This window comes from Cyprinodon tularosa, unplaced genomic scaffold, assembly GCF_016077235.1.
Source record: "Cyprinodon tularosa strain WSP-4 unplaced genomic scaffold, ASM1607723v1 ctg340, whole genome shotgun sequence".
NCBI lineage: Eukaryota > Metazoa > Chordata > Actinopteri > Cyprinodontiformes > Cyprinodontidae > Cyprinodon > Cyprinodon tularosa.
Genome location: NW_024039053.1, coordinates 613,639 through 635,544, shown reverse-complemented (window position 1 = coordinate 635,544; position 21,906 = coordinate 613,639). Strand labels below are relative to the sequence as shown.

The 21,906-nt window shown below is 39.4% G+C and overlaps 1 protein-coding gene across 3 annotated transcripts in view; it reads left to right on the top strand.

The window, feature by feature from the left end:
• Positions 1-1,016: 1,016 nt before the first annotated feature.
• cep170b (centrosomal protein 170B) overlaps positions 1,017-21,906 on the top strand; it is a 28,308-nt gene continuing 7,418 nt past the window's right edge. For 2 of the 3 annotated variants that reach the window (XM_038294476.1, XM_038294475.1), the window contains exons 1-12: positions 1,017-1,273; positions 4,464-4,601; positions 7,062-7,151; positions 9,038-9,116; positions 10,114-10,172; positions 10,349-10,505; positions 13,160-13,288; positions 15,438-15,932; positions 16,009-16,904; positions 17,062-17,217; positions 19,099-19,237; positions 19,328-20,932. In XM_038294476.1, coding sequence (XP_038150404.1) covers positions 4,497-4,601; positions 7,062-7,151; positions 9,038-9,116; positions 10,114-10,172; positions 10,349-10,505; positions 13,160-13,288; positions 15,438-15,932; positions 16,009-16,904; positions 17,062-17,217; positions 19,099-19,237; positions 19,328-20,932 — 3,910 coding nt within the window. In that variant the 5' untranslated portion in view covers positions 1,017-1,273; positions 4,464-4,496. The remainder of the gene's footprint in view (positions 1,274-4,463; positions 4,602-7,061; positions 7,152-9,037; positions 9,117-10,113; positions 10,173-10,348; positions 10,506-13,159; positions 13,289-15,437; positions 15,933-16,008; positions 16,905-17,061; positions 17,218-19,098; positions 19,238-19,327; positions 20,933-21,906) is intronic. The other variant, XM_038294477.1, reaches the window with a different exon arrangement.

The following is a 21,906-nucleotide window of genomic DNA, read 5'->3' as shown; positions in this document are numbered from 1 at the left end:
AGAAGAGTTTCAGCCACCAACCAAAACAAGGATTCCACAAACAGAGCCATCTGTACGCAGACTAGGAGCCAGACATGTGCCAGAGATGATGGACATAAAACATGCGGAAAGATGAAGGAATAAGGGCTGCAATGGCAAGGCATGCATGAGGTGCTCCAAATGCAAGATGTTCCTCTGCATAACCAAAAAAAAAAAAAAAAAAAGATGCTTCCAGATGCTTGAACTAAATAAATGTATTTTTGCTCTTGCAAGCAACAAACAACAGAAGAATGTTAGAGAATGTTATCTTATCAAGATAATATTTATATTAGGTAAATATTACTTTCAAGACAATTTTTTATTTCTTAAGCTTGTTCTATTTCCCCATGCAAATCGTCCTGTTGTCCTCTACAGACAAAAATAGTATAACATGCACATAAATAAATACTTAAAGAAATAAGTAATAAATAAATAAAGTTGAAGATTATAACGTGCAATGAATAAATAAGGTAATTTTTACAAAGGCCAAAAAAAGAAAGAAGCTAATTAAAAGAGATGCATACATTTATGTCTCACTGTAAATTTTAATTTCTATCTACATTTATTTGTTTATTGGGGGCAATTAATTGTATGCTTGTTTATTTTTGGACCATTTATTTATTTCTGTATTTATTTTTAATTATAGGAGGATTAGTCCTCCATAACAGTGGAGATGCCATAAAATAAAATTTAAAAATATATTTTTTTTAAATTAAAACTGTAATGTGTTTTTTTTTTTTTTATTATTTTTAGGTCCAAATACATGGGGAAACCACACAAAAAAAGAAATTGTAAGACACTTTTTCATATTCAATTTTAGATGTATCACTCTGATGACATGTGGCCGTTTTTTCATTTGTTATTATTCCTGTCAAGTGGTTAAAATATTGTTATAAAAAAAAAACTGTTTTTCCAGTGAAAAAAATCTGGCATTTAACTAGTCTTCCCACAGGGGGCGTGGCTACCTACGTTGGTGCGCTCAGAATTAAGTCAGAGTGAGACCTCTGTCCTTCTCTCCACTCTCAGATTAACCCCGTTTGATGGGACTTTTGTCGTCACCGTTTTGGGACTGAAGCCTGGAGGCTTTCGGAGGAGAGCTCCGTCCGGACGGTGTCACTCCCAAAGGAGGAAGAGGGTGTAGCCATTTACCTGGGCAGAGTCACCTGTTGGCTTCATGTCGGTCGTCGAATTTCATTGACATTTGGACGTTAAAACACTGGCGTCACTCAGGCATAAAACAGAAAAGGCGTTTAAGGTAAGTGTTCCTGTTGGGAAGAAATGATTGGAAAAGCTGCTTCCTGTCTGAACAGGCTGTCAGGCGTTAGCTAAACTAACACTAGCCAGAAACATGTCAAGCTACTGTGTTGCTTTTCTTTTTCACAGAAGGCTCCGAAGTAACCCTTACGTTTATTTATTTCTGTAATATAAATTTTTTTAATGTTGCTGAAGCTCCACCAAAAGTTTAACGTTTTTAGCACACTGACGCTCGTTAACATTCGATTATATAGTTCCTAGGTGTATACGAATCTATATCTCTGTTGATTAATTCCCCCTTAAATTATGTTAACTTAAAGAAGATGTTGTCAGTTTTCAAAGTTATGTTTAATTTTCTGCTTATTGACCAGAACTATCTGACGGATTATGAAGTGAACAGTGGCGGTTCTAGACCAAATCTACCAGGGGGCCAGGAGGGGGCCATCCTGTGTTCATGGGGGCACAGAAAAGCATGAAATAAAAACACAAGGCAAGGGATTCAAATACATTAAGATGGCTGCATGAAGTGAAATTTCTATTATATATATATATATATATATATATATTACTGTTTTCTGTAAAATCTGAATAAGGCTCGGGCACAGCACGTTGCATTCTGGGTACGCCGCCATATTGGCAGCTAGTTGCTACGGTAAACAAAGACCTAAAACAGCACCGAGAAAGAGCACAAAGACGAGTAAACAGCGATGTTAAAAGCGAAGAAAGGATGCGGAATATACCGAGACACACTGCAGAGGGAAGCCAGGGACCGTTATCTGCAAAAGATGGGCTTCATAAACGGACTTGATCCCTACGAAGTAGAAAGCAAGGAGTGGTGCGTTGGGGAAGAATTTCTACCGCCGTTTGCGAGGGAGGACATATTTTCGTATCTAGTGTGTGGCGTCAGTGCCTACACACATGAAGAGTTTCGCTGCTACAAGTCGCTAGAGGCTTACAAACAGCTGACAGATGGAAAAGTTCATGACATGGAAGTAATCAAACCGAATGAGAACACAGTCATCAGAGCAAAGGTAAGCTACCGTGATGGTGCCCAATCCGGATGGGAGGTGTACATTGCATCTACTGGCTTTCCTGGTGAAACAACCAAAACTATTAACCCTATTATAAACTATTAATGACAAAATAAACAGAGTAGGACAACTGTTTTGTGTTTCAGTGGACCTGGCTAACCCTCTGGAACACAACCCTACTTCAGCTCATGCTACATGCTACAGATCAGCCAACAACGGTTAACTTGAAATGATACATGAATAAAAACAGTATGTTCTGTAACTTACCAGAATGAAAATGCCGGGAACACACTCTCATGGACACAGGGATTGAGTTGAAAGTTATATTTGGCCGTCTTACAGCAGCGGCCCATGCTAGCCGGCGACTCTTTGTTATGGAGGACATTTGTTTTCCATAGAGACGCCTCCAGGTTGGAAAACGGTAAAAAGACAATCCATTTGGGATTTTTTTCCCCGTCCAGTCACAGCTTGCGCTACTACACCCTACGACACAGCAACGGGTGACCATAACGACAGCAGAGGTAAAATGAAACGGCAAAAAATTAAGCAAACTACTAGCAGAAGAAAGCTAGTCCTTACAGGCGCGAAGTCAAAGTGTAAACAATGGGCTGACCAGCTTTCAATATGGCTGCCGCGCAACGTGTGACGTCATGTGCCCGAGCCTTATTAGAACTCAAGAAAAATGGATAAATTCAGTTGTAAAAATTAGAGCAAATTGTTTTTAAAAAAACCATTTAGTAGATGAAAACTTGGATCATATCTCAATATAACTGAAGCTATCACCTTATTGTTTTTAAATAATTAGTAAAACAGAATTTGCAAAGAAAAAAAATTAAATAGATCCAAAGGACCTATCAGTAACCATGTCTGTTCCAGCGCATATCATCATTAGAATTTCTTTTAGTATTATGTCTTCATAACCGGGGCCAGGACATGAGCTACAGGGGCACTGGCCCCCGTTGGCTTCTGTCTAGAACCACCCATGGAAGTGAAGCTAAGAGCCCTAAATCTGTATTGATTCTCCTTTATTATGCAAATCTGCTGAGGTTAGGTGACTATATGGTAACTCTTCTTGTTAGATAACATTGACATTCCAGTGCTTTATTAAATGCATGGTGTAGCAGTGTAAAGCTAATCCTAAAAGTAGATTTATTTTGTAATTATTCAAGTATTAAAGAATTAAGAATTATTAAAGAAAAAAACAGTGTGTTTATCCCAAAAAGAATAAAAAAATAACATTACATCGTCTCGTTTTTTTGGCTGATGGTAGCACCATCAGCCAAAACACCCAACTTTGTAGTGTTATACAGTAAAAACTTTCTACCTTTTCACCATAAATTAAAACACTATAGATTCTTACACTTATTGTTTGTATGTTTAATAATTTTTAGTAGTAGGATGTCAAAATCAACAACTAACATTTTGAACAGATGGTGTTTTCAATTTAAAACTAAACTGGTGATAAAAAAAAATGTTGGACCTAAATCTTTAAAAAAATGGCTTAATTTCAAATATTTCTGTTAAAGATTTTATTAAAGTTTAAGATATTTTGGATTAATGGATTAACAGTTTGTAAAAAGAAAAGAAAAGAAAAAATAGGATGCTTCCAGTTATTTGGTGAGACACCAAAAGAGATTCTCTTATTTTATAAAACTGATAATAGTTTATAAAGAGTTTGGTTATTGTGTATCTAGCCTGCATTTGGTGAGTTGATTTTGTCAAAAGTCATTTACCTTGCAGAAAATGATGATTGACTGGAATATTGTCCAAATCCCTGCATTTGTTTCTTGGAAGAAATGTAAAAAAAGGGAAAATCTTTAAGCAGGCTGAGCAGCAGTGCTCAGCAGCATGTGAGAAATAGGCAGAGCTACTGTATATCCTTCATAAAACCAAAGAAAAGTCATTCCAATCCCTTCTTTGGCATCTCATTAAATTGACTTTAAACCATGAAAGGGTACAATAATACTTTTGGAGCTGTAATGTTTTCCCTTTATAACAAAAAATATGTTCTAAATGTTTTTTTCTCTACTTTCTCTACTACTCTCTAACATATAGAAATGTTGAATGTCTTTACAAATTTATTGGGGAAAAATCAATGTCAAAGATTAAATCTAGAATGAAATGTATTAGATTTGAAAGCGTTTGTATTTTTGTTTCCAGGATGTCAAGAAGATCCTGACCCGTAGCCCCGACATGAGCGTCCCATCATGGTTCCTGGTCAGCAGCTCGGGCACGCGCCACCGCCTACCCCGAGAAATGATTTTTGTCGGCCGAGAAGAATGTGAGCTCATGTTGCAGGTGAGCCAAGACGCTGCTGGGAAATCAAGTTCTGTATCATGCATCAAGCTGAGGTTCAGCCCTAATTCTGGAAAATACACCTAAACAAAAAATCTTTTTTATTAATATAGGACTCAGACAAAGCTGCTTCTGGTTAGAGTAGGTTAGCGGCGGTGGTTAGCTGTGCTAAACTCCCCATTTGAAATGTAGCCATGTCATTCCCTTGTGAAGCTTTTTCTTTCTTTCTTTGTGGTCTTTGCATGATTTTCCTTTCAATTTTTATTAAAGCGGGAACAAAGGAATGTAGTCTCAGACGCAGTTGGTTTTAAAATTATGTGGTGTGTTGAGCCAAAATTTCTGCTAACCACTAAAGTTTTGGATTAAAACATGTCTCTGATCCATGTTTAGGCATTATTACTGGAAAAAAACAGCTCATTCCTCATTTCACTTCAAAAAGTTTAAAATTTCTCCTGTTTCTTTTGTTTTTTGTTTTTTTTTGTGTGGCTTTTCTAAAACATGCGATTCCTGTTCAGCGTGAAAAGCAGAAATGCCCTTTAAATGAGGTCGTTTCAAACAGCATAATTACCGGCCTGGCTGCTTGATCACTGAGTGGACAGGAATTCCTTTCTTCAACACCTCTTTGTCTCCAATCCAGTGATGTGTTTGTTATTTTTCAGTGTCAGAGTTCAGGCCTTCTGATTCTGATATCAGGGGCAAAGTGAGGCTTTCAGCCATTGAGTTCAGACTGTATTATTGTTATTATCCTGCACTGGTAAACCAATCAAGGATGTACAGCAGCTGATAAGCCCACCATTGTGACCAGGGCAGTATTTACAATCCGTCTAAAAGCTTTCAGACACAAACATCAAACAGCAGTTCCTCCCAGAGAGTTCTTGTTTACAACAACACTGATCCATTTTAGGACAGCGTTAATTTAGCAAATTAATTTGGCAGACATTCAAAGGGTTTGCTTTTCTGTGACAGAGGGGCCCAGGATGGGAATAAGCAAGAAAGATAGTCAGTCACTCTGATAATGTGCTCAGTGTGTTTCAAATTAGAGAAGGTAGGTCTTTACCCTGGTTAGTGGCAGGTATGGTGAAAAAATGAGGACCAACTTTAGGTTTGACTAATTGGGAAATTTTAGCATCTTGTCTACAAACTTTTAAATAAAAAAATTGGCTTAGACAAACCTTATTGTATCGAAATTTCGATACATAAAGCTTTTTCAACAGTTAATGAGCATCTTAGCAGTGAAATTAACAGTTCCATTTATAAAGTGCAGCAGTGATCAAAAAGTAAATTGTGTAGGAGAGACATGGTGCAAAAAGCAAAAATAAATAATTACATTTGGTGCAAAATGCAGTAGAAACACAAAGTTGAATTCTATTTACAGGGATTTGAATGTTGGCCATGTAGTGCAAATATGATTGTTACGGTGTGAAGCAAAGTCTCGATTTGTGACTTGATTAGAGTTTTCAACAGTTCAGTTGTCGTCTCTGATGATTATAAATTAATTAGAAATAATTTTAGACTTGAATATATTTACTTTTTCTCATTGCAGACCAACACAGATTAGTGCATAATTTTATAGGGAAAGATGGGTTTAATTGAAAAACGACCTCGTTCTGTAGTCAAATATTTTTTTAAAGGTCCATCTCAGCAGCTTTGTGCATTTCTGATTTAAGCAGAAGGCTTTAACTAGTCTTGTTTTTCATAAAAGCTCCGTCAGAATATTCATGAAAACAATTTTTTTTACTTTAGTTTTATTACTAATTTTCTATTGGATTTAGACCTTAGACATTGTAACACTCAAAATATCCTCCAATATAAACTATTTTATTGTTGCTCTGTGATTTATGATCCTGTTGAAAGATGACTGAACTTCAGCAAAAATTTTGTGGATGTTTGAAAAGGTTTTGCTTGCAGGATTGCCACTCTTTACCTCCATCCCCCTTCCCATCAACTTCCAATACGCTGAAGAATAACATCCCCGCGGCATGACGTTGCCTCTACCATGTTCTTTGTGGTGATGTGGGTCCAGGGTGGTTTGCAGTATTAGTTTTCCATCTTGCATTAGATTTTGCATGCAGAAATGTGTTATATATCAATATCTTTTTCCATAGATGAAAAGCTTGCATCTGAATCAAGGTTGCCTAAACTGACTGCTGAACATTAAGACTTAGATCACTTTCATTTATTTTTAAGAGTGATACAATACAATATATATAATAATATAAATGTTTATTCTGTCGATGATTTATTGATGCTGCATTTAGTATTGATTTATTGTTTAATGGTATGATCATGTTATCTGTGTAAGCATGTAGAAGCATTTCCAATTTTTTTTATTTTTATTTTTTATTTTTTTTATTTAGCCATTTACTGGGTTGACAACTTTTAAAATCCAAGTTCTAAACTTTTTTTACAGAGATGCATTTTTCCATTAGTGCTTTCATTTAAAGTGTCTTACTTGTCTTTCAGTCACGCAGCGTGGACAAACAGCATGCTGTGATCAACTACGACTCAAACAGAGATGAGCACATGGTGAAAGACCTGGGCAGCTTGAACGGGGTGAGTTACTTGGCGTCACACTGTTGTCAGAGGGCAGAAAACCAGCAAACTTTCTTCCTCTGGAGCCAGGGCTCCATTGTTTGTAACTCTTGGGCCTTCTCCTGTTACTGCTGGGTTACCACCTCACTGCACTAACTGAGCTCCAGAGTTGGGGAGTATAAACTGGTCATTGTTGTCAGTGAGTGGTTTTTGGGATCCTAGTAACTGAAGCCAAAACAAATCGGAGCAGAACATGGAGACCTGGAATCCACCAACTGGTACCTTAATTTGCACACAGGAGAGGTTGTCTTTGTTTGCTATCTTTCACTTGTTTCTCCAGAGGTGCCCATGGGGAAAAAAAAACACTGTAACCCTTGTTACCAGATCTTCCTAGACATAGAAGGAAACCCAACAAAGTAAACAATAAATTTTGTGTTTATTTCCACCTCACCAGTGTTGAAACTGCTGTTACATAACATAATCCCATCTGCTGGAGGATTAGTTTTAGTGAGAAATCAAACATTCAGGACTAGACCGCATGGAACAAAGAATTAGCCTGTTTATCCGTAAGCTGGCACATGAGCATTAAATCTATGTGAGTGAAATATATGCATATTTTTAGTTCTTTTTCACAACCACACAATTCCATGTCTTTTATCTGGATTTCATGTGATAGACCAGAATAAAGATTTGCATGACAGATGAGTAAAATGGAAATTATTCCGCATTTCTCACAAATAAAAATATCTACCTCTGTGTCAGTACTTTGTAGAGCAACATAAACACCCTAACACAGGAGCACAACTGGTTCACTAGTCCTGAACATAGGGGAATGATTTAGTTTTCAGAATATTCTGATCACTTTATTTTTAGATTGATACTAAAAATATCTGCTTAATATTTAAACCTACTTTTTCACACCTCTGATTTTTTTTTTTTTTTTTTATGTGTGTGTGCAATTTACCGTGTTAACAACTGTCTGATTTGGATATACAAGTTGCTTCATCTCCATCTCAATTCGTACCAGATTTCTATCTGTTATCTCCCTTATAGCTGCATCTTGAAGAAAATCAGGTAAAATGCAGAAGAAAAGTTGCACAGACTTGTACTACCCAAGTTAGGGCTGGGTCTTCAGGAGAACATGCGGGTCTCATGCAGAGTAATGCAGTCTGTGTCTGTTGCAGTAAAGCTTCCATTCTTAGTAACGGCACCGCAGTGACAGAATAAACTGTCAAAAAAGATTTTATAAGGTATTGCATTTCCAATCTCCTGCAGGAAAACATGGCCTTCTGTCCTTCCAAGACCCTGACAAACTGGGCTGCAAATAGTTTTTCCCGTTATTTGAAAACCTATTTAGAAATATGGCTTTGTAGACCCAATTATCACTACAACCCGTTAACAGTATGTCTTTATCAGCTTTTTATATGCAGGGCTATCATTTTTCTTCAGCTGAATTTGATTGAGCATTTCTCTTGCAGAAGATTATTATTAAGATTAGTTCTGGACTTTGACTAGGCCACATGAATATGCTTTGACCTAAATCATGTGATCGTATCTCTTGCTGTATGTTTATAGCAGCTGTCCTGCTGGAAGGTAAACCTTCACTTTAGTTCCAAATCTTTAGCAGCCTCTAATGGATGGCCGTTTCTTTCACTCATCATGATGCTACCACCACCATGTTTCATCATAAGTATGGTGTGTTAAGGGTGAAATCTTGTTAGTTTTCTGCTACATTGCTTTTCATTTTATTTTGTGGGTGTTTGAATTAGGGGAATGAATACACACAAACATCACTCTTTAGCAAGATATTTGTAAAGGTTTTGAAACAAGTATAGTTTTCCTTTACCGTAACTTAAATCTAATCTATGGTTGTGGTGGCGTTGTAAAAGCTCTGTTTTGTTTTGCAGACATTTGTGAATGACCTGAGGATCCCGGACCAGACGTACATCACCCTGAAGCTGTCCGACGTCATCCGCTTCGGTTATGATATCCTTTTTCATTCATAGATGACTCTGACTCTGCTGTTGTTGCATTAATCCTAACGGGTGTGTCGTGTAATTATTAGACAACGTTCTTTTTCCTCTTTCGTTACTGCAGGTTGAGTTTAGGATTTGCTGCACAAACTGGTATGAGCAGATATGTGTGGAGGTTTTTCTGTCTACTTAAGCAATAATTCTCCAGGTTTTATATCTAGGCAAAATGTTTAAAGGCCCTTTGACCCTTAGGAAAAAAAAGTAAAGAGTGGCTGACTTTAGTTAAGATAATTGCAAGAGAAGATGCGTTTAGGTGTGTCTGGTGTCCTTCAGAACAACTTATGATCTCCCATGTTTTTTTATATGTCTCTCACTGAATAAACTAGAATGAATTGCTCTAGTTAAATATTTTACTTCAGCCATGACTGTGTCAACCGATCAATATAATGGATGACATTGACTAGAGCAAAAATCTGTAAGCATCAAGATTTTAATGTTATGTTTTATTTGCTTAACTTTTCAGCAGAGGTTCCAGCTAGTTTCCTGTTAAACACTGGCTGTTGGCTGTTTGTCGGAGTTTATGGGATATTTTCTGTTTTAGGACCATTTTAAATTGTAAAGAGCAAATTCTGAACTACTCAAACCACTCTGTCTGCCACAAATGGCCATCCTACTTTCAAAGGTGTTTAAATATCCCCTTTGTTTTAAGTTCTGCAAGTCCCTTTCCCCACATCTAGATCATAAAGTTCCTGGTGCCTGATTCGGAAATGGAAGGAAAAATATATTCTGCTTTATTCGTAAAGTTATCTGGTTTTATAAGGACTCTTGCAAAAATGTCTGGTGTAACAACAAACTCAAAAGATGGGAAACCACATTAGCTGACATCCTGTGAGAGCGCTCTAAAGTTAGAGCAGATTTGAACTTTGTATATTAGTTGTTTCTGCAATGCTTATCTATATTACAAAACTGTTGCACTGATGTAAATTTGATTTCTTTAACTTGTTCTGTACATGTCCATGTTTATATTTTGGAGAGGAGTCAACACAGAGTCCCAGAGGAAGCTCTTAAAGTAAGGAATACTGACATCCTGTCCCTTTTCTGATTTAAAGTGCTTTGGTAAAACCGCTGAGCTTAGCCTGAACAAGATCCTGTTGGATATCCTCCCTTATATGTATGAGAATGGTTCACATCTGTGCTGATTATTAGCCAGAGGTTTCTCATATCCTGCCTGCTGTCTCTTCCCAGCATGAGAAGTACACCAGCCAGCTGCAGCTAAGCATAAAATCCCTGGAAGCCAAGTCCAAGGAAAAACAGCAGCTTCAGAGATTGGAGAAGAGCAAAGATACCATTTCCAATTTTAAACTGCAGGAAAGGACTGAGCGTAAGGCCCAGTCGCTCACAGGTAAATGGCACATCAGATGCATGTTCGCAGGAAAGCAGTTTGCATCAAGATTACAACTGTGTTATCGCTTAAGTACAACAGTTCCAGCTTATATGGATTTGAATATCCTGTTCAAATACCAGGAAAGAGGAAGTCTTAGTGAGCCTCCATGAGCTGATCAGCTTTGGTTATAGATCCTCTGATAGAGGATTGCACGTCTTTTTTTTTTTTTTTTTTATTAAGAGCTTCCCTGGTGTGAGATTAGACCGGCATGGGAATGTAGAGGCTGAAGCTGCAATCCTGTGAGCAAAGGAATCGATCTTGACATCCAGGACTGGCAGGAAGAGTGAGTTAGTAGTTAAGGACAAGCTGCCTTATCTCTGTCAGACATGCCTGACTGCTAACATAAGTGGGGGGCCACAGAGATTATGGTTTATTCGTGTTGTGGAGAGCCTAAAGGTTTCTGCTTTTATCTAAACTCTCTCACGTTTCTCTCTTGGATTCACTCATCTAATCCTGTTGTATAGTGGGAACAGTGAGACAACTGTCTGCACTGCAAAAACAATCCAGAAATAAGTAAAAAATGGCTTAAATTAAGTATATTTAGCCTTAATTTGAGCAGGTAAATAAGATGATTTGCCAATGGAATGAGTATTTTCACTCTTAAAATAAGATAGTTAGATAATATTTACTTGAAATAAGACGATAAAATAGTTTTTTCTTATTTTAAAAGGAAATTGTCTTGTTCCATTGGCAAAGTGTCTTACTTACCTCCTCAAATCAAGGAAAAACACACTTATTTTAAGAAAAAATAACTTATTGAGATTTATATTTTTTGCAGTGTGCTCAGTGGATGCACTTTGTGAATAACACCCATTCACACTAACCTAGCTGTTGCAGTTGTGGTTTATTTTCCAACCCGCTGCTTCTGCTCTATAACACGCCCTCTGAATTTGGTGGGAGAAACTTCCACTGCTTAAAATAGGACTTTCTCCTCTATAACCTCATGTGCTTCTTTGGAATTGCAGCACTGGGTATAATTGTACTGACTGTCGCTAACAGTGATCGTAGAAGCCAGTCATTGCAATCTCTGAATGTTTTCACCACTGTGGTGTTTGTCGGTCTCTGTGTGGTTACAGTCAAAGCAGCAGTGTACTTTGCTGCTTTTAGCCAGCTCTCCACAGATAGATAATCAAACTAACCTTCGCCTGTCTTTCTGTGTACTGCCACAACAAGATAAGGACACCATCCCACAGCTTGCCTGAGAGACTTAAGCTAAAGTTTCTGCAGCAAATGAACACGTCCTGTTGCTCATAAGCAGTTTTTGTGGGAGGATATGTAGAAATAAAGTCTATTTGGTACGAAGCCTGCTTTAAATATCCCTGTTGACTTTATGCAAACACATTCCCTACAGATGAATTTCCCCTACATCCAAACATTTTTTTTCTACTTTGAATTGGCTGTGTTAGTCTGGCTTTCTTGACCACTGAAAGAGCTATTGTGTTTCCTCTTCAGCGTGCTCGTACCCCTTTCTCCTTGCAGGATGTGGAGGGGTTCCAAACCTCCAGCCGCTGCAGGGCAGGATGCTCCAGCTGTACACAGTTTGTGGTTCAGTCAGGCCTGCTCTACCCCATAATGGTTTAGAGGCCGTTAAAGAGAGCATGAGTTCTTTTAAGCATGCTCTTATGCAATATAATATAAGTACATCTGTACATCTATTCCTTTTTTTGTATATCTGTTCATCATCTTTTTTTGTTTTTGTGGGTACCTCATTGAAGCATGGCTGCTCCCCAATAAATCATAATGAAACTTTGGGTTCATGCTGAAAAATATTAGGAACTTTGCCAAACTGTCTTAAAAGAGATGGAAATGTTTACATTTTTCCATGAAAACTCTTTGCTTTGTCTCCAGTTGGTCATGTTTAAAAAGTGCTCCTTCTGATCCCCTTTTTGTTAACAGTGATAACATAACTCGGGAGTGGGCGCTTAGCTTTGCTTGAACATGTTTCTCAAGCTAAAACAAGAGGCTTGAGTAAGTGGAGTGGAGTTGGTAACCTGCCCCTGTACTCGTCTCGTCACCGTGTTTATGTATTGTTGGATGTGTCCAAGGCAACAGCGGTGTGTTTCTGATGCCTGTGTTTGAGGAGGCATATTTAATCACCAGAAAGCTGTGTGTCCATCTGCAGTACCCACCCAAAAAAAGCAACTCCTAGATTATCTGGTGGATCCATGATGGGCTTACTGGAATGTGAGTGGTTACATGGCGAATCTGACTCAATACCAGGAAAGGAAAACTTCTTTGTATTGCAGTAGCAGGAAGAGTTTAAACCCCAGAAATAAGATTCTTTTTTTTATTTTTTATATGTATTTTGCTTTTATATCTGATTTTTTTTTTTTTTGCAGTTTCTTATTTTTATTATCTCATGAGATAAATTACATGTGATGTTTTGCATGATAGAGCTGATACAACTGTTTAGTGCCTCTATGATTTTTTTGATTGTATGTCAACAGATCCTTGTGACCTTTCTAAATAATAGTTTTCTTCTTCTAAGTTTCCCGATAATTCAAAACTGTGCCACTATATTATCTTGTTCTCCCATCATAAGTCCCTTTGCTTGAGTTTATGTTGTCTGGTATTTTTTAATTTGTTTAGATTTTTGTGTGTTTGTCTGCTAGCTTCCACTGATTCTCCAATATCAAAGCCCACACCTTTGTATGGCCAACCGTCCTGGTGGGGGGAAGATGAGGAACAAGCCAACACTAAGCACAGCAGAGGGGGAAAAGTGGCAGAAGATGAGACTTCAGGTAAGAAAATGTGTTTTGTTTTTTTTAACGGCTGTGATAGACCGTTACACCCTGCTGTTAGCATACCATGGTGATGCAATGTAAAAAATTACACTGTGACTTAGCATATGTTCTATCAAATTCAAAGATGCTATTGTATTAAGGGAAGAAAATGTAAACGCTGATAAAGCAAACTGCATTTAAGTTTGGAAAGTCAAGTTTTTAGCAGCAAAATCTTATTCAGTGTTAGAAACTTTTCCTCTTTAGTTGGATTCAATTCTTTCACGATATCCTCAGCTATTCACATCATTCCTAGATGGTTTCTCTATTTTCTCTCCTCTGAAATTGTTCTTCTCATTTGGATTAAATTCATTTTTCCAGCAGAAAACCAAAGGCTTTATTAGATTATAAGTCTTCCACAGATTTTGGGATATTTTAGACTAAGCGTAGATGTTTTCATTGTAAAGAATGCCTTCAGTCTTTTAATGCTTCTTAGTCCAGACCTGTTAAGAATACTAGAGATTGACTTTAACTTTTAGGTTTGATTTATGGTAAATTTGCAATGTTGGGTTATATACCTAGTCGTCTGACTGTATATTTATTAACCTAAAAAAGTGAAATGTGGTCGATAGAACTGTTTCTCACAAAAAATGGAGACATGTTTTCTGTAAACATGATAATTTATTACTTAAACTGTACAGGATTATTCTCATTTAAGGTTAAAAAAAGATTTGTTCAGTGACAGGTTTAACAATAAATTGATGTGTTATGTTTGTGCTACCACTGAAGTATTTCAGCTAAGCTGTATTGAGAGGGATTTTTCGCCTAGCCTGTGAAGCTCTCTGCCTGTCACACACAGATGGAAGGTTTTAAGCCTCGTGCCTTTTGCTGAGTGACAGTTTGGAAGTGTTTGCTGTGCCAATGGGCACTAACTGCCTACTAGCCTCGTGATGGATTATGACCCTTTAAGCTGCTGAAGGGGGGAGGAAGGGTCAGTGTTTCCCTTGTGTTTCCCAGAGTGAAACAGATTATTACCACTCAGCAGCCCTGGGCTCTGTGCTCCTGAAGTGGTATTTAGAAATATTCAGCATCGTTTGCTTTTTTTTGTTTAGTTACAACAGTTAGTTGAATATTTGATTGTTTTATTTAGGCTGAATTCTAAACTAAGGATGACTTTCCCTTTATTTAGAGATGCAACGACCGGACCAGTGGCCATTAATCATACTGACTTTTTAAAAATCTATGATCAACCTCATTTGGCCAATATAAATTTATATTAGGAATAATCAAAAGCATAAAAATATTAATTTTGACCCTCTCTGCCACCAATAGTGACTAATTGTTATAAGGAATTTTAGATATATTGAACTCTGTATGCATAGCAATATCACTGCATACATTACTGATTTAATTCAATTCAGTTTATTTATATAGAGCCAATTCACAACACATGTCATCTTAAGGCACTTTTCAGAGACAATTCAACTAGATCATACAATTAGATTGGTTTAAACATTTCTAAGGAAAACCAGCTGATTGCATCGACTCATTGACTCTACAGCAGGCATGCCTAAACTCGGTCCTCGAGGGTCCCTGTCCTGCAGGTTTAGGTTTCCCTGCTTTAACACAGCTGATTCTGATGATTGCAGTTCAGTGAAAGCCTGTTAATCGCCCATCACTGAAAATCAGCTATGCTGAAGAAGAAAACCTCTAAACCCTGCAAAACAGCAGCCCTCGAGTACCAACTTTGGGCATGCCTGCTCTACAGCAATCGCTCACACCAAGCATGCATGCAGCGAAAGTGGAGAGGAAAACTCCCTTTTAACAGGATAACACCTCCAGTAGAATCAGGCTCAGTGTAAGAGTCTATCTACCAAGGCATTGGGGGTTTAAAGAGACAGAGGCAGGCATAACAAATTAACATAGAAGCACGGTTCTATAATTACTTTCCATGTCAGTAAAGGTAATAGGTCCCCCTTCAAACACTGTAAAGCAGGTGCAACTCTATAATTAAAGGTGTTGATAGCAGCAGTCCAGCTGATAATTCTTTCCAGGATGGTGTCACAGCCAAACCGGAACAGACCAGATGAAGATAATATGAAGTAAAAGCAGAATTAACATAAAGTTAGAGGTTAATAATAATGGCTCCTATGTGATTTTTCTGTTGCAGAACCTCCCAAAGATGCATCCAGATACGGGGTTACCCGCGCTCACTCAGACATTCAGGCCAAGTCCACCTTCTCCTACCGCCGAGAGCCAAGCAACTTTGAAGCTCCGACCAAGGAGTTCCAGCAGAAAGCTGCAAAAAGTCCAACATCACAGATTCACGAAGTACCAACAAAGGATACCTCAGATCCTACTCAGTTTGTCCCCTCCACACCCACGCCTCCTGTGGTCCAAAGCCACGCCTCCTTCACCATCGAATTTGATGAATGTACTCCAGGGAAATTGAAGATTAAAGACCATGTGACCAAGTTCGCCCTTCGGCAGCAGCGTAAGCAAACGTCCCCGGAGGCCCCCTCCACTCCCACAGAGGTCGTATCAGCAGAAAGCAAAGTGGCTGATTGGTTGGTCCAAAGCAACGCAAGCATGATGAGGAGAAAGTCGCAGGGGGAAAATTTATACAACATTAGCAGTCATTCATCAGATCTGAAAATAAACAATGGTAAGACCTTTTATACAATCACTTAAGTTTGAATGAAATGGGAATTGTATTGCTTAAACTTTCTTTTTTTCTCCAGCAAACTACTACGAGAACGGCTCTCACATGGAGTTAGGGCCTCCCGTCCTGAGTACTAATGAATCCCCCCCAACCGGACTTCAAGATGTGTTGCATGGTTCTCCAAAGACCTCCATTACTTCACCAGGCTCAGAGGAACCTTTGTCTTCCTCTCCACCAGAGTCTCAGTCTCTTTCCAGTCTAAGCAAGGCAGAACCAAACCAGGCCTTTGTCACCGAGTTCTTTGACGCCAACGCAAAAAATAGGCGCTCTCAGTCCGGCACACAGATTACGTCCCCACCTGAGCCCTCAAACCTCCGAGTCCAGCAAGAGAAAAAGAGCTCAAGCCCTAATACACAGAGACACATCTCATCTTCATCGTCCCCTACTCCTCCCACCCAGCGTTACACTATTCCACTGAAAGGACCCGATTCTTCAGGGTTTCAGAGAGCTGGCTCTCTACGAAGGGAAAAAACGGAAGACAGGATCAGCACAAGCTTTTCTTCTCGCTCTTCTTCATCAGTGTCTGTAAAACCTTTTAGCAGCGTCGGTCGGAGGTCCAAGCTCTCCAAGGAATTTAACGCTGAATTACTCAAACGGAAAGAAACGTTTTCCTCCAGCTCAGAGAAAATCGCTTCCAGTTCGCCTAAAACAACTAAAAGAGCATTGACGATAGTTTCACAGACAGAGCAGGGCCCGTCCAGCTCTCCTCCATCTGATGGAGATCTCCACCCTCAGACTTCCTCCCCTATCCACCCACCTGTCCCCATAAAAACCCCTTTAACACCTGCTGACACAGCAGAGGTCAGGAGCCCCAGAAATGAGGAGGACGACAGCGTCAGTGATGCAGGAACTTACACCATTGAAGCAGATGTTCATGACAAGGAGCTGGAAGAGGCAAGGGGCAAGATTGACCAGGCAAGTGTCTCCCCCTTATTTAATAATTCTTTGATGTTGCTTGAACTGAAGTATCCTCTTTGTTGTTTACCAGCATCTTCTCATATTCTGCCACGTGTGAGCCTGAAATGTTTGCAGTTTCACCTTCTTCACAGTTACAATGCTTTGTTCTTGACAGGTGTTTGGTGTTGAGAGCCCAGAGCAAATGAAGCAGACTGAAGCAGAGGCCTCCTCAGCATTTAGGCCTGTTATTGATCAGGACAGGGAGGACAGTAGGCAGAGTAGCTGTGGGGAAGGTATTCCAGCTCCAGAGCAGGGACATAGTGTGGCAAAGGTAACCCCCTTCTGCTCTGGCTGGGGTTGGAAAATTCAAATCACTCAATCTGATTACATCTAATCAATATTTCAATCAGAGATGCATCGCTTAGAAATGTTTGGCCGATTTCAGATAACAGTATTTGTAAAGCTTTAAAATGCTGGTTTCTGTTTAAAGCTACGAGAAGCAAAAATGATTAGAAGTATTGAACTCTCTTAACACTAAAATAGGTACCATTTAAAAAAATCTTTGAATAACCTTACTGAAAAAAGTATGAATTTCAGTCATGAATTTAATCTGTGTACAATAAATATTGATGTCGGAAATTTGTTGATAGCAACACCCCACTTCTGTTTAAAGTTACTAATAAACCGGGCATCAACTACAGGTTTACTTATAAAAACAAATAGGATTTGTGTTGATATGGTATCTTATTGAAAAATGAAAACCTTGTATCTGTAAAAAGCTTTTGCAGATAGTCCTTTGTGTTAAGGGTCCCATATTATTCTGCATTTGAAAATGTAAAAAATACTAACATTGAGCCCCCAAAGCATGGTTCTGCTGTTTATGCAGGAAAATTCCTCTCAGATTAGGCAAACTCTTTAACAAAAATCTCCTCATTCGGCCCTCCTCTGGGTGAGCTGTTTGAGCTTTCCAGGCCCCCATCCTCTTGGAGGCTGCGCCCCAACAACCCGCTTACAAATACAGCCATAACAACCAGTCAGGGTTCATAAAGGTAGCCTAGTAGCACAGAGAAAAACACAAGATAAAGGCGAGAGCTGACCGATGTTCTGCTACAGACCTTATGATATGTTTTTCAAACAGAGCATTTTGAGCATAAAGGCAAATGATAAAGGCAATAATAATCATGAAAGGTGTTTTTTTTTTTTTTTTTTTTTACTTTTTATTATTATTTGTGAATCTAGTACACAGGCTTCAGGAAACGCATGACTGTTTTAAAATGTTCATAGTGTGATTTTTGCTTAATATGGGACCTTTAAATATTTTTCATAGTAAATCTAGCAGGGTTTTAAGAAGAAATCATTTCTGTCAAATATTGTGATAATTCATAAGACAGCTTTAGAATAATTCAAAACATGGCCTAATAGATCTAAAATCTAAAAAATATTAACATCCATTTCAGGTCTTATTTCCATATAACATTTAAACCTCCAGTTGGCAGCGCGTCGCCCAATAGCCCATTATTCAGCTGCTCTGTACCGCCTCCAAGCAGCGACACAAGAGCTCTTTAAGTTTTCCATAGTTATATTATTATAATGATAAAATTCGCAATATATCTCCTTTGTTAGAGTATCAGGATATATGCATGAAGAGTGATCTTGGCGTAACCTCTAAGCAGATAGTTGGGGTGTTTTTCCTGAACTATGAACGATCAGGGGTCTCATTTATCAATGACTGTGTAGGATCCATACTAAAAGGTGAAAATGGAGTACGGCAAAAAAAATGTGTATTTATGAAACTATGTGCAAGCATAAAACCAAGCAGTCTTCCCTGATGGGTCACAAGGAAAGTTAAAAGTGCCATACATAAGTTTTAGCGCATGTTTTTTCTACACGGTAGATGTTATAGGAGAAATCTTCAGTTGTCTGATTCCGGTCATCCAATTTCTCGGTGCATCTCTAAGGTGGATAATCAGTATACAAAAACATCTTAATTTGGCCTCTTGATCTCTACTCTTTAAAGTGTGTGACTCTTGAATACTTTGATTATTTTTCTTGCTTCGAGGCTCTGGGTGCTTTCTGGTTGTTTTAGTTTTTTTCATTTAACCAAATTTTAGGAATTGTAGATTCTGTGATGCTTTACTAACAGGTGTCTGCTCTTTTAGCTGTGGCTTCTTTAAGTTTTAAAGTTTTTGAACAATTGTTTGTTTTTCCTTAGGTTCAGGAGGCAGATGCTGTGGTACAGGGGGCTCCTAAGTGGATGTCTTGCTGGGCCAGCTTGGCTGACAGCTATACAGAATCAGGGCCTTCATCTGCCCTCTTTAACATGCCTTCCCAGATGGAGCCGTCAGGAGGGGGTAAGCCACCTGATGAGACATTGGTCAGTTTGAAATGATAATGAGACACACTAATGAATATGAATGATATTTAATCTTTGTGTTATACAGACCGTGCTACCATTATCCACAAAAACACAGTCAGTCAACTTAAGGACAATTTGGATGCGGATAGTTCAAGGCCCCGACGCATCCTTCCACCCGTACCACACGGAGACAGGAGTGACATTCAGACTCCCAGCATTCATGTTCACTATAACCCCAACACTACATTTGATGTGGAGAACAGTATATCAACAGCCCCCAGGCCTGATGACGGCATTCATAGATTAACAGTACAGGATGATGTGGAGCCTGACAGCCTGAGTGACGCCAGTAAATCAGATGACGGATCCATCGTAGAGCAGACTGGCAGACCGCTATCTGATGTAGAGGAGAAGCAAAATGAGGAGCAGCCCAGCCTTTCTTTGAAGTCCACATCTTTTTATATTGGGTCAGAGGAGGAATCCAAGCCACAATGTGGAGGCTTTAAAATGGCTACTCCTAAGGTGGAAAAGAAGTCTGTCTCTAGAATATTTTCATCAGCCACGCTGACCAAGCAAAAAGGCATTCCGAGCTCTGGTATGAAGTTCACTGCTTCTGCTCCCATATTGGACCAAAGGACTGAGAGTCCAGAGGGTAAAGAACCTGCAGCTCCCTCACTGATCAGACAGGAGAGCTTCACCAAGGAGAGGCCAAGTAATGCTAGGCTGCCAAACATCTCTAGCCTGCCTGTTCAAAGAGACTCGGACTCTGGGCTGTTCCAGGGGAGCAGCAGTCAGGACACTCACTCTTACCTCAGACAGACAGAGGATGCTTTGGCTGTTCTGGAGGCGAAACTCCAAGCAGCTCCACCAGTGACAACGCCATCCCCCATGATGGATTCTCTTTCTGGTGACTCTGATGTGGATACTTCCAGTACTGTCAGCCAACACAGCAGTAAGGCCAAAGCACACACTCTAGTGAAAAAGACATCTGGTGGTAATCTTCATAGAGACAGGACTAATACTGACTCTTCTAATCAAGAAATAAATGTCCAGACTGAAAAGCAGCGTTCTTATGATTCCAGCAGTGAAAACAAGGCACAACCCGTCAGGAGGCACAGTGGAGTGAGACGTAGCGTAGGTAAGTCCTACTCCACAGACCTGAGTGATGACCACCAGAGCTTACCTTACTCTGATCAGGAAAGCAGGAACGCCCCAGCCAGCAGAAAATACATTGTGCCTCTTAAGAAGGAGGACAGCAAGTCGTCCAAAGTGGCCCAGGTGTTGAGCCGGGCCAACAGCTTGTCAGCCCCAAGACCCACCAGGGCCTCCATGCTCCGACGGGCTCGTCTGGGAGAGTCGGACAATGAGGGCACAGAGACCGATAGGTTAGCCCAAGAGGTGAATAACCCTGCCGCAAAGCAGACGCAGGAAGCCAAGAAGCTTTCTAGACTGGATATGCTGGCCATGCCTCGTAAGCGCGCAGGCTCGTTCAACATACCGAGTGACACAGAAAGTTCTTCCAGGACCACAAGCTTTTCCACCCGCAGCATCGATCCCAGCAGCAGCTCCAATCAGCGCATGTCTACTCCAGGAACCAAACCAGGGGAGAGGCCACAGAAGCCAGCGCTCAACAAAACCCCAGTTACTCGCTCACGCTCTAGCAGTGCCAAATACGCCAGCAGCACAGCAAGTAAGTGGATTTTAATTAGAGGATGCCCAGTTTAACTAAACGAGTATAGACTTTGATATGGCTAATCGTAACATTAAAAAAAAGTTTAAAAAGCTTAATGGAGAAAACAAAAATATCAATATTTGGACATTATTCCCATTCTAATTTTCTAATAGATCCAACGGTTCATAAAGCCTGTATCTGTCCATCCATCCATCCATCCATCCATCCATCCATCCATCCATCCATCCATCCATCCATCCATCCATCCATCCATCCATCCATCCATCATGTAATTTTAGCTCTCATAAATAGTAATATAATATTGAATTGTAATATTAGTATTTTATACATTTTCTATTAAAAGAAAAGTTTCAAATTGACTCATGCCAGATATTTCTGCATTGATCAGTCTTTAAATCTGAACCTTTATTCAAACATTGTCTGACTGGATGACTGGATTAGATCCATGGACCCCTCTCTCTCCATTTACTGACTAAAGCAGAAATCTTCAACCCTGGTCTTTCTAACTCATTTTTGTTTTTAAATGCATCTCTGCCTCAGCACACCTGAATCCAATGTTTGCAGAGCCTCATTAAGTATCCCTTTCATTAAGAAATGTCAGATGTGTTGAGGGAGGGGAATGCTGATCACATTAGAAAATTGGGTCCTGTAAAAGAACAGGGATGATGATGCCTTCATGTTACGGCACTAATGGCCGTTGTTTGGACAGCAGACTTACAGGAAAGGGGGTATGAGGTATATGCAGCAAAAGACCACAGGTCGAACCCGGGTCGGCCACGTCAAGGAGTAAGGTCTACATACATGGGTTGTGTGCACTAGCCACTGCGCCACCAAAGCATGCCCTGTGTTCGATTTTATATTTATAACATGTGTTAAAACAAGAAATGGAATAAGAGCTAAACAGCTTACGGTCTACAACAGGGATCACCAACCTTTTTATGACTTCTTCATGAATAATGAGTCATAGGATG